This window comes from Python bivittatus, unplaced genomic scaffold (assembly GCF_059951505.1).
Source record: "Python bivittatus isolate LINGU-HERP-01145 unplaced genomic scaffold, Pbiv_v1 ctg000480_np1212, whole genome shotgun sequence".
Classification (NCBI taxonomy): domain Eukaryota; kingdom Metazoa; phylum Chordata; class Lepidosauria; order Squamata; family Pythonidae; genus Python; species Python bivittatus.
The window spans coordinates 31,732,163-31,745,783 of NW_028277075.1; the positions used below are offsets into that span (position 1 = coordinate 31,732,163).

General features: G+C 35.5%; 1 protein-coding gene across 7 annotated transcripts in view; it reads right to left on the minus strand.

Moving 5' to 3' along the window:
• Positions 1 to 1,030: 1,030 nt before the first annotated feature.
• FUT8 (fucosyltransferase 8) overlaps positions 1,031 to 13,621 on the minus strand; it is a 105,934-nt gene continuing 93,343 nt past the window's right edge. For all 7 annotated transcript variants that reach the window (XM_025165174.2, XM_025165172.2, XM_088145631.1 and 4 more), the window contains 4 exons: positions 12,785 to 13,031; positions 10,261 to 10,437; positions 7,022 to 7,172; positions 1,031 to 2,055 (listed from right to left, as the gene is read on the minus strand). In XM_025165174.2, coding sequence (XP_025020942.1) covers positions 1,738 to 2,055; positions 7,022 to 7,172; positions 10,261 to 10,437; positions 12,785 to 13,031 — 893 coding nt within the window. In that variant the 3' untranslated portion in view covers positions 1,031 to 1,737. The remainder of the gene's footprint in view (positions 2,056 to 7,021; positions 7,173 to 10,260; positions 10,438 to 12,784; positions 13,032 to 13,621) is intronic.

The following is a 13,621-nucleotide window of genomic DNA, read 5'->3' on the forward strand; positions in this document are numbered from 1 at the left end:
AAAGGTGATGGAAACCTATCCTGTTCCACCATCTCCAGGTATTCTTTGTTGGGACTGAGTTACTACCTTTCTCTACTCACTTCATAGAAAAAAAATGCATCGCACAATTTTATCTATTAAATTGGACAGAATAACTCGTCAATATTAGTGGAAAGGATGGCAGGCTACATTTCACCAAGAATCCAACTACCTCAGTGACACAGATGGAGCCCCCTTCAGTTGATTTTGGGCAGGGTAGGGCAGGATTTAAAAAAAAAAATCTTAATGAAAATCTATCAGTTTATTCCATAGTTATGCATTGGGAGGGGAAAAAAATCACTACTGAAAATCAGCTGGGGGTAAAGCCCACTTCTTACAAGAACCCCTGACATATTGAAGTCCTTCATGACTTTCTATCCTGCCTCACCCACCTGATGGGTAGAAATTGTCTCACTGGTAGTGATGGGGAAAGCCAACCCAAGCCTACTACAAGAGTTTATCAAAACGTTTTGTTGCTATATTAAAACAAAATCAGAAGGGCAGCACTCCCTAAGCTGGAGTTCTCCAAATATGTTGGACCTCAATTTCCACAATTTTCAATCTTTGGCAATGCTGACTACATAGTATAGAGGATGAAGTCCAACAAATCTAGAGGGTACCAGCTTGGAGAATATTGGTTATTCCATAATGATCCAATGGTATTTATCTTTTTAATAATCTGGCAATGCTACTCTAGAGGTTACTTCAGTATGCTGCAAAAACAAGTTTGCAAGAAACTAACATTGTATCTGTAAAGAAAAAACTGAAAAATAACACATAAGAAATAGAAAAGTTTTTCTCAACATCATACTTGCAAGAGAAGATGCCGGGCCCTTGGCTGTCTCTACTAAACAAGGAAACAACAGACACTGACAGTCCCTCTGCTACTCAAGGATACCAAAAACATTCTGTACGAAACTAAATTCCATAACTTTTCTGAGAAAAGAATAGAAATTATACCATTTAACAAAATCTTAATTTTAAAATCATATTACTTGTAGCACTCCAACCATTAATTTTTTAATTTATTTTTTGTTATCAAAGACAATGTCCAGAAACAGTACTAAAGAATCAGTTCATGGCATAGTTTTACAAAAGTTCCTACCAGACAATTATTGTATAGTTTGATGTACTTTTTTTTATTAATGATGAGATGAATTAATCAATGAAATTGCTAACAAAAATCCTGTAAAGAAATATCTGATTTTTTAAATCTGTTGGTTGGAGCATGTTGAGTGGTCATAACATCAGTGAAAGGCAAGCATAATACTTGCCCATCAGGAGAACTAGACATGGCTCTTCTAAAAGGTCACTGATCTTTCAAAAAGAGGCACCATGTTTTATATTTTGCACATACAAAATATGCTCATGTCACTTAAATTACATAATGCAGCAGTGTTAAAAGTCTTATAGTTTATTAATGGCAAAGAAGTGAGCCCAAAATTCATATATGATTCATGGGAGAGACATATCCTCAGAAAGACAAAGAGTATAAAACAACAGTTTTCCTGTTGAATGTGTATCAGTGTGCATGTGTGCAGTGTGCATATAACAAAGTAAGTTCAAACAGTGCCCTATCAAATTGTTCCACGTTGTGCATCCAGTCTGAACAGTAAAAGGCTTTTTATGTTAAAATGCAAATTCACATCCTATGAAAGTCAACAGTATGGTTGGTTGTAATAGTTCAAAGTAAAAGTTGTTATGAATTATTCTGCTTGTCTATTTGTCAGCCTCTTCATATACGGGATACTTGACTGTCTCAATTTTCTCTTTTACTTTATAGGAGGGATATAAACCTGTTCTCCCTAATTTTCTATTGATGCCTTTGGAGTAACCATCCCAGTGGTTTCCAGCAACACCAATTATATCTCCAGGTTCCATAGGAATTTCATCTGCAGTTCGAGGATGATGAGCATAAATTGCAATCTGGTTGTGGGCATTCTGTCCCCCAAAATAATAAATATCATCCAAGGAATGAAAAAAGGCAGATGCATCAGGATGTAATGTCTGCATGATTTCATAAGCAACTCGACAAACCTAGAAAAATAATTAAGGAGAAAATATTAACAAGATTGTATTATTTAGAACCTGCCGATTGGTTAAACATATCTGAAGCAAATGTACACTATTGGACTTTTCCTTCGTTTATTCTTAACACACATTCAATAATGTAATGAATGCAATTCTCCTCACCCTTTACTATATTTCATAATGTACAAAATCCAAACAATCCCAACCTTGAAACAGTGTTATCTAGTGTGCCTTCTCTGTCATAGTGCCTGCCCTCTGGAATGGTAGGGAACCAGAGAATTGCGTTGCTCCAACCTTGCTGTCCTTTAAGCAAGCCTTGAAGTCCTGGCTCTTTCCTTAGGCCCTGGGATGAGGAGTGGCTTTCTATGGTTTTGTTTTATCAGGCTTGGATCTTTTTTGGTTTTAATTACTTTTTTATCACATCATGCCATCTTGCGAATTGTTTATTGGCTGCTCTTATTATAAGCTGCTCCGAATAAACTGAGCTGGGCTGTTCTATAATTTTCATGATTTATTAATAATTAATAAACTAAATAGAGATGTCAGCAACCTTTATGGTTTATTCACTTTGAAATTTACTTCCGACATAATACAATCTTGGCGAGATACTATTAAAGTAAATTACATGACTGTAAAACCAGGTAAGATGTTAAGTGTATTAGGACTGAAATATTTTGGACTTCCAGTGGTTTTGAATTGGGAGTTCAAGTTCTCTACATCATATTATGGTAGCTATTATTTTAGGCTGATATTATTTGACTGCTTTCAAACCATTCTACTTGTTAACTGTTTGGGGGTGTGCAAGATGGGGTATGAATGCACAAAATATAAAGTTGGCATCACTGCCACATCATATTTCTTTTAGAAATTTTGCTTTTAATTTAAGACTGGGTGCTTTCCCATAGATAGTAATGATGCTAAATGTTGTTATAAACACAACTTTCCATTACATTTTCAGTGATGGCTTAAATTACAGTGGTCTACACTTTATAGGCTACAAGTTTGATAGAGCGCCCTACTGAATTTTTTATAATCCTTCAAAACTACAACAATATTAGCACACATCCTCTATTAAGCCTTTCAGCAGAACCTAACACAGTCTAAAGAACCTTTATTACCTGGCTCTATTGGATCAAGTTCAGATTTTGAGAATTGGTTCAAGGCACCTAGAACCTCTGCTCCCTGTAACTGAGATCTTGCATGGCAGATATATTTTTCAGTAACTCCAAAGTGGTCCGGCTTAAGTGCAAAACAAACAGTTCTATAGCTTCCACTTGAACATATTCAATGAAGGGGAGTCTACCATTTCTCACCATAACTGGTTCTACTGCTGAGCTGTTCTGTAAGGAAACTTTTCCTGACATGCAGTTGAAATCTGCCTTCCTGTAACTTAAATGAATTATTCTGTGTCTTGCACTCTGAAATGAGAGAGAACAGATCTTGACATCCTATGTAACTTCCTTTCAGGTATTTGAAGGGTTCTATCATATTCCATCACCACCTGCCCCTGACCTTGATTGCCTTTTCTCATAACTAAGCATCCCCAGTTCATTCAATCTCTCTTCATAGGGCTGAGTTCCAATTTCTCTGAATCCTTCTTAAATGATACAATCTCATGTATGGTGATGGAAATGAAAAAGAAGCTTTTTCTCACTACAGTCTTATCAGTGTGTGCACAATATTAACTTAAATACATCTTTGCATTTAGTATTACTTTTTACAAAATAAAATAGCAGGAACACAGAATATAATTAGGACTATGGAATTTGGGTATGTTTTTTAGACCTTTCCATTCCAGTCATGCTCTAGATCAGTGTTTCTCACCTCAGCAACTTTAAGATGCATGCTGGCTGGGACTTTCTGGGAATTGAAGTCCAGACATCTTAAAGTTGCTGAGATTGAGAAACAATGGTCTAGATGAAATTTTCTTTCTTCCCTCTTTCTACTTTGAAATAAAGTTTGTAATGAATACTAATGAGGCAATTTCCTTTGCCCTGCATAAATAGCAGCTTCAGAGATTTGTTCTTTTTCTTCAAGATCATGGGAAAGGGAGAACAGGTTAAAATTCTCCTGACTGCTATCATCTTTATTGAACCCTGCACCTATTTTAACTGTAAAAATTTAAGCCAATTTGAAATCTGCCATCTACTGTTTGAGGAACTGGTGTTGTCACCCCATTTTCAGACAGCTATGTCTGGGATCACTTTGATTTACACTGTGTCACAACACATAACTGAAAACAACAGAAAGTAAATCAGCTGTATTTGAACAGATCCAAGCTGTGTTGTTTTTTTTCTGACGCCATGTTAGGGTAGAGAGCCGGTTTGGTGTAGTGATTAGGGCACAAGGCTAGAAACCAGGAGACCATGAGTTCTAATCCCACCTTAGGCAGGAAGCCAACTGGGCAACCTTGGGCCAGTCACTCTCTCTCAGCCCTAGGAAGGAGGCAGTGGCAAACCAATTCCAAAAAAACTTTTGTCAAGAAAACTGCAGGAACTAGTTCAGGCAGTTACCAGGAATCAAAAAGCTGACTCAAAGGCACACGCACACACACACACACACACAAAAGTTAGGGTATGATGAAATTTTAAGGCTGGATCCAAAGCAGAGGAAGAGTTCTGATTGTGCAATAAGGCTTTTCTCAGTCTTCCCCCTAGGCTTGTTTTGTTCTTGATGCTTGAGGATCAAAGGATTCTCTGCTAGACTGTGGGATGTAGCACTAGTGAGTCTCCAGTGCTTCTGATACCTTATTTAAGCACATTTTCCAGAAATAATGCAAAAAACCCCAAAAAAACATAAATAAAAAAACCCCCATAGGTTATACATTCCTGAGTGAAAGCATTAAGGTTTTAAAAGGCATGACAAAAGTTTTGAAAACTTGGATTAAAGTACAGTGTAATACATTAAAAAAAAAAAGATTTTGATCCAGAGATATCTTGTTCAACCAGAAAGGCATTTCTACATGTGCAAGGCAGCTCTTTGGATTTCTTGTCTTGCTAAACTACCTTTTTCTGCAGATAATTTGTTTCAGTGGTAAAGCATGGTAGAGAGATTATAGGATTATACAAAACTACACATATTTTCTGTAATGCTGTTGAAATTTATGGTGAAGAATTATGGTTTTTAGAATCAAGAAATGCATCATTAATGTAGGAAGTTAATTGATATTGTGCCAGGGACCATGATAGATGGGAAACACTTTATTGCTATTAAGGAAGTTTTAAATCTATTATATTACAGTTGTTACAATGAAGCATCTGTCACTGAGCACATGAAAAGTTATATGACAGAGAATCAAATAAGTAGTCCAGCTTTGCTGGAAAGAGAAACTAGCACTCTGGCTGAGATTCAAAACCTCATACAGAAGTTGACTGAGAATTGAGAAGAACTGAGAAACAAGGAGGCTGAAAGAAAGGCAGAACTGAACCAAGAGCACTCAATCTACCCCAACACACAAGATATAAAAACTGCTATCAATTATCTTGGCAATGATGCTTCTGTGATGTTCATAGTATAATATTATTACAGGTAGTTCTCGACTTACAATCACAATAGGAACTGGAAAATTTATTGTTAAGTAGTGCAGTCATTAAGTGAGGTGTCACATGACAGCATCCAATTTTATGACATTTTGCGGCAGTCGTTAAGTGAATCACTGTGGTCATTAAGTGAATCACATGATTGTTAAGTGAATCATGTGGTTCCCCAATGATTTTGCTTGTCAGAAGCCAGCTGGGAAGGTTGCAAATGGCGATCACGTGACCCCAGGATGCTGCAACTGTCATAAATACATGCTAGTTGCCAAGCACCCAAATTTTGTTCATGTGACTGCAGGGACATTGCAACGCTTGTAAGTGCAAGGACTGGTTGCAAGTCACTTTTTTCAGCACTGTCATAACTTTGAACAGTCACTACACAAATGGTCATAAGTCAAGGACTACCTGTATTTTTAAAAAGCTAAAATGCTTAAATAATCTGTTTATAATCAACAGGTAATTTAACTGGCATTTAAAGACTGATATATGTTGCCCTGTAAATACAAACCAGTAGTTGGTATGATGCCTACACTTCAAAATAGACTCCTTATAAGAACATAATCACTAAATTGTTTGGTAATACAAAATTTTATTCAGTGTACTTAGAGATATCCAGGACTTGTCATCACAATGTTTCTAGCAGCTCACCCAATACAATACTATAAAGAGAACACTTTTCAATGTTGCCATCATCTGGTGTTGGGTAATATACTTTTGGAGACAGATAATCCATTAACAGACATCATGCCTTCCAGTACTTTTTGTGAAGCAAAAAGTGCTTCACAATGCAAATATAACACCTGACTGCAGCTCCTTTTACCAGACTCATGGGACTACACTCTGAAGCTGCTGTGCAATCCTAGGGAAAGATATATTTGCTTTTAAGAAACTGTAGCCTGGTATTACATTCATGGTCTGAAGCACATTTTTGCCTTTGATTCTGAAGCACCAATGTGACTAATATCTAAAGTCCTTTAAACTAGTAGCCATTACTAGTGGCTAAACTAGTAGCCATCTTGGAGCAATGTGTACCACCAGACATAAAATGCATGAAGAAATATTTCATTGTTTGTTTGTCCTAAACTACAGCAAAATAAGTTTAAGTTTTACTGATGCTAAAATATTAAAATTCTATTTATTCTTTCCAATTTCCATAATGCCATTAATTTTTGCCACAACTTCTCATCTTCACCAAAACTATAAAGATTCATTCTTGTAAAACTTTATTTGGAAAAAAAAACCTTCAACAACTGTTTTACATTTACTTGTAAAGGATATGTTTTCTTGCATAGAATTTTAAAATACTGATGTATTGATAATTATATTATATATTACTATTATTAATTTAGAAATATCCTGTATCCCTCTGTTATTTCATATACTTGTGCTACTAGATATCTAATATACCACATATTTTGCAATATGTATTAGCTTACCTGTGAAGAAAAAGTGCACACAAGGAAGTCTGCCTGAGACAAGAAGTGTATATCCAAAATAACACCCCGCAGAGAGTTTTCAGTGTATCGATTATGAAGACCCGCTGACCATGATATGGAATTGTCACTTATGAATTCATAGTTTGGATATCTGAAAAATGCATCACATCAGGTTTTCTTTTTCTTTAGGGAATGATATAGTATCTCTGCATAATCTATTAAGTAAGACTGAATTCTGGAGCCTTGTTCTGAACTGACACTTAGGAATAACAATGAAGACCATATAATTTATTGGCACAAATTTTAGTAACAAATTGAAAACTTCTGACTGCATTTCATAAGAAGTAAAACTATATATCTATTCTGAAGCTTTTTATACCATCAATCTTGGCAGCTTTTTATACCATCAATCATGGTATCTTTCTGCTGGAAGAGATAACTAAAGCTGGATACCATTAATATGCATATTAAATGCTGCTTGTCATTTACCAGTAAGAAAACAATCAGTACAATGAGATGGATGGGAAGAAAAAAAACTGAAATTAAATCCAGACAACATGGAGAAGCCTTTGGTCAATATGAAACTGGATTCAGGGACTGTATTTCATTGTGTCCTGTATAGGTTTGCCCTTCCTCCATCAGGGCACTGGGAAGAAAGGAGACTTCTAGGGTTGAAAACAATGCTTTGTCTACTACTGTGGGAAAGAATGCAAACAATGCAAAGATGAATCAGCCTCCAAGGGGAGAAACAGAAGCCATATTTGCAGGAAACTAACTAGAAACTGAATAGAGCCAGCTTGGTGTAGTGATTAAAATGTTGGCCTAGAAACCAGGAGACTGTGAGTTCTAGTCCCGCCTTAGGCATAAAAAACTGGCTGGGTGACTTTGGGCCAGTCGCTCTCTCTCAGCCCAACTCACCTCACAGGGTTGTTGTTGTGGGGGAAATAGGAGGAGGTAGGAGTATTATAATGTTTGCTGCCTTGAGCTGTATATGAAAAAAAGGTGGGATAAAAATCTAAAAAAAAAAAAAAAACTGTTTGAATTTATATAGAGGGAGGTCTTCTCCATCAGATAGGATTGATCAGATCTCTTAATTAGTAACTAATGTATTTCTAGAGTTGTCCGGCTGGGCTTTCTCCTGATTCTAGGAATGCTTAGGGTTCCTAAACTTTTGCGATCACATTTCCCTCACATTCAGACAGTCACTTATGACCTAGTCACCTTATAGATTGACTACTGCAATGTGCTCTACATGGGGCTGCCACTGAAGACTACTTGGAAGCTTCAACTGGTCCAGAATGTGGCAGAGTGAGCCGTAATGAGCATGCCTCGGAATGGCCATGTAATAGCTCTTCTTCATGAGCTACGCTGGTTGCCAGTTTGCTTCCAGATGCAATTCAAGGTGCTGGTTGCCTATAAAGCCCTACATGGCATAGATCCTAGTTACTTGAGGGACTGCCTGTCTCCCATAGTATCTACCTGTTTGATTTGATCCTGCAGGGTTGGTGCACTCCAGGTTCCTTTGATTAAACAATGTCATCTATTGGGACTCTGAAAGCACACCTTCTCTGTAGCAGTGCCTGCCCTCTGGAATAAAGTTCCCCCTAAGATCTGAATGGCCCCCACTCTGCTGTTGTTTAGAAGAGCTGTGAAGACTTGGCTCTTCACCCAGGGCTTTGGTGAGGAGAGTGAGACCCCTTGCTTCATTGTGCCTTGTCCTCTTTTTATTTTTTATTGATTTTATTACAATTTCTTTATTGTGAGCTGCCCAGAGTCATTGAGAGTTGGGTTGCATACAAGTTTAATATATTATCATCATCATCATCCTCAACCTTTTGGACAAAATCTGGAAAGAAGGGACCGGTTTTCACAGAGCAAATCTCTAGTCTTCATATAGGAAAGTGGGCCCCCAGGACAAAACTGAAAAAATACAGTATCAAATACATACTAGGATATTATATGTTGGAATTACCTGGATTATTGTAAGATAATATGGAAGGAAACTCAGTGCTTTACCAAACCTGAAAGAGCCTCCATGTTTGAGCAAAAAAAATAACCTTTGAATATATTCACAAAGATTATTTACTATGCGATTTATGGTCAGCTTAATAGAAAAGCCATACTGGAATGATCCATTCATTTGCAAAAACGACTAATTAAAGAAGTCATGCCAGAATGAACAGGAAGAGAACAAAAGCTATTCCATTGCAGACCAGTGATGCTGCATCAAAGGTAGGCACAGAATGGCTGGCAGGATGTGATATAGAATCCCAGTAATTAACAGCCAAACTGCTCAGACAGATGAAGTTATTGTGGAAGACAGTATCTGAAGATAACATTCCTCAGACTAGAAGAAAATACTGTAATTTATCCCAATGTCTCCTTTCAAAACAGGAAGTGAAACTGTAACAATGTCCAAATATGGATTAATTGGAAATTGCAATCAGAGTGCAGAATATTTTTCTGCCAAGTAGTGTAAGAGGGAGAGAAAAGGGTTACTTAATTCAGCTCTTGGTTCAATTTTCTCTCCAATATTATATCTTAGCTCCTAACATCTTCCTATCAGTTTTCATCTTGATTGGCAACCAGCTTTTCTTACATCTTCTCCTAGGGGTAAATACTCCTATTTTTATCCTTTATGAGTAGGAACAATTAAGCAGCAATTCAGGGTTGTAAGTCTGATTTTTTCTTACAAATGTAATGTGTAACTGAACAATCACTAAGTAATTATTGTGTTTTGCTGTTATGAATGATGCATGTGATGTATCAATGAGAGCTGGCAGGGGGACCATGATCTTTATAAGTGTGACTAAGCCAGAGATAGGATTCCAGAACAAATTAAACATAATAAACTGGATTGAGAGGGGCAAAGAAACATTTCATGCCAAGGGATCTATCTCAACTCTGCTCAGTATTCTGCTTGCCTGCCCTGATTCTGCAATATAACAAGGATAGGAGTACTCTCGTGGCTCAGTCCTCCAATGGAAAATCATTTTCATCCCAAGCACCATGGGAGTACAAACACTACATGGAGAAAACTTTTAATGTAAGTATTGCCGTTTTCTCTACTCTCCTAAATGCCAAAAAAGGTTTGGGTATGATTTCAATTAAGGTTGAGACAAAGTTAGTGAAATCTGGAAAGGTCCTGAAACAGAAGGGAACACTAAATAAAACATATTGTTTAAATATCTACACTATGTAAAACCACTTTGCAGCAACTGTGTACGAAGATGCCTTACTTGGATTTTGCCTCTTGCAATAGTGAAGGATCATCTGTAGCCAAATAGACTCGTTTTTTGTCAATATGTTTTCTCCGCGAGAGAAGTTGGAAGCGTTCTTCAACATGTACCATGTATTCTTCAATAGGATGAAATGCTGCTTCTGTTCCCACTTTGTCTGTTCTACGGACATGAATACTGGAAAATAAAAGGATACTTGGGATTTCTCCTACATATCTTTTATTAAGTCAGAACAACAAGTAAAACAAATAAGCATTAATCAAAAACTTGATCAACAACTTTCTTCTTAAAATAATACCTCTGGAACCATATGGCATGGATTGATTATATTGCTCCACTGCAGGAAGATGAAGAGTTTTATTTTCCCCTTGCAAAATGTTAGATACATAACAAACAACAACAACCCATAATGATCTTGCAAATATCTTTCAACATTATTACAGAATAGTTATTTGTCCTTGCTTCATGTTCCTACCATTTAAGTCATCAGCTTCTAAAATTAAACTTGTATTAAGAAACAGGGCATGTATCTTAAGTGTGGTATTGTGGTGAAATGCTATAGAGAACCAGTTTGGAATAGCGGTTAAGATGTTGGACTAGCAGCAGGGAAGCACAGGTTCTAGTCTATCCTGCTAAAACATATCTGCTATAATATCACACAGAATAACTTAAATTAGATATATGATTTAAAATGCAGGTCATGATCTTTAAAATGTTATGAGCTTTGGGTCCAGTATCTTAAGCATCACATTCTTCAATATAAGTGGATGTATAGAAAAGACAAGCTTGTTTTAGTCTTTCTAAATAGGTTGTAGAGCTGTCTCCAACCTTCATTCCCCACAAGCTTTCACATTTCCCACATTATGGGCCTCCCATCAATCTATGATGATGATTATTTCATTCCTTTAGGACTGGAGAGATTATTGTTATCCTTACAATGTATTGTTGTCTTGTTTACCATACATTTATTGTGGGTTTTTGTTCTGTTTTATTAATTATTTTCTATCTTCCTTCCACCCATTTTTTATTTGCTTTTATCTTTTGGAAAGTTTCAAAAACTGTCAGGTGAAATAGTTGCCTAGAAATATGATGCAGAAGAAATAAAACACAGAAATACAAGCATATTTTCATTATACTATTATGTCAGACAGTTTATAACAAATAAATGGAAATATTACAAAGTCAGAGAATTTTTAGTTAAGAAACTTTAATGAACAAAATACCTAATTGAAATTTATAAGATTCAAAAAAAACCTCTTTTCTCTCACTGCAATATCAGAACAGAAAACTTGGGAACCCCAAATAAAATTGATTGGCACTAGGTTGTAAACAAATCAAAGAAAATATTTATCCATATAAAATTGTCCATTTGTGGAATTCACAACTTTAATGAACAAAATACCTAATTGAAATTTATAAGATTCAAAAAAACCTCTTTTCTCTCACCGCAATATCAGAACTGAAAACTTGGGAACCCCAAATAAAATTGATTGGCACTAGGTTGTAAACAAATCAAAGAAAATATTTATCCATATAAAATTGTCCATTTGTGGAATTCACTGTTGCAAGACTAATTGCCAGTAACTTATCAGACTACTTTGACTTAAAAAAAAAAACAAGGATTTTTTTTAAATCATGTTGAAAATAATAGCCCTTTTTACAAGTGCAGGAGAAAATCTAGCAGCCTAGGGATGTAATTCACAGAAAATTTAGTGGATTTAAGAAAATTAAAGAAAATTTCACTATAGGGATTATAGGCATTTACTTATGAGCTAAAATATAAACCCCTTTAAGATATGCAGTTTGATTCCTATGTGATTTATAAAAACTACTGCAATTTCCTTTATTTGACAATGATTAGGTCAATAATCATTTTCAAATAAACAATAGCCTACAGTTCCAAAAAATGGGCATCAAATAGTAATTTCAAAAATCCAATTCATAGTTCTTAAATGATTAAACTAGCTACATCTTAGGATCTGCCAACTAGTGTAAGAATAAGTAGGTGCTTCTGATAACCAAGGTCATGTGCCTCTGCTTGTTTGCATACCATTTCTAAGAACACAATTTAAAAAAAAAAAAAGATTTTTACACTTGGACATTGCTGAGAATCTTTTCTTAAATAATTTGAAGGGCTAATTATTTATTACCTATACTATATTCTCATAAGCCATAAAAGATAGCTTTTTTAACTTTTAAAAAAAGTTTAGGTAAACTCATAGAAACGATCAATGGTCATTAATTATAATACTAAACAAAACCTCCACAGCCAGAGATATTGCTTTTCTGAATTACAAATGTTGGGGTGAACAGGGGAGACCTTCATTCTGTGTTGTGAGCTTGAAATTAAAAAAAGGACTTTCAGACAGTTTTCTTTATTCCCAAATAATTTAGAAATTTTAGTAGCATTGATCTAAAAGAAAATGCTGAATAAGTAAGTTTTGGGGAAATTATGTTTTCTCAAAAGTAAATCCTACTGATTTCAATTGTTATGACAGTCTTAATGACCTAATAAAACACTTACCCAATAATTGGATGTTTAAAGCCAAGTTTTCTTGTGGCTTCTTCTATTTCTTTTTCTAACCAAGGCTGTGGACGAATCAAGTATTTGACAAACTGCGAGACCCACCATACTGGAGGATCCCCATGGACACGAACTAATCTATCAGCCAGATCTTCTGGAATTGCCAGTGGCAAATACGGAGGCCGTGGATGTAGACTGTCAACTATGGGTAATTCTATAACTTGAACATTTTTATCATTCATTTCACCTGGAAAAGACATGGTTATGATTAAATATTTCAGAAGTAAGAATATTGTATTCTAAATATACAAATAGGAAAAAATGTACATAATAAATAGAGAATTAAATAAAATCAATCTCCACTAAAATCCCCTATCTTTTTGAATTCATCCTGTGCATACATTAGAAGAGAGAGAGAAGGACTAAAGTAAGTGAATACATGAAAACACACTTTGTGTTTTCCAAGTGTGAACAGCACTAAGTGATTTTACCGATTCTGACAAAAAATATTGAACATGTATTGTTCTTCTTAAACAGAATTTTTAGCTTTCTGACTGAGACTGTATCCATTTCAATGAATATCTTGCATGCAGCAACTGTGTGAATTCAAGAGTTACCAAAAGATTTAACAGAAACTTAGATGTATTTGAGAATGCAAGAACTATCATGGATTGGCTAAAATGAATTGCCATGTTCATTAGTTCACCTCTGCCGACTACATAAAGTATTAAAAGTGCATTAAGTATCTTTAGAAAATGTGGCTAAGAAAAAGCTGAAGCTTGTGACAACATAATTAACTAGAATTATGTTCCCTAAACTCTAGTATTTGTTGGTAAA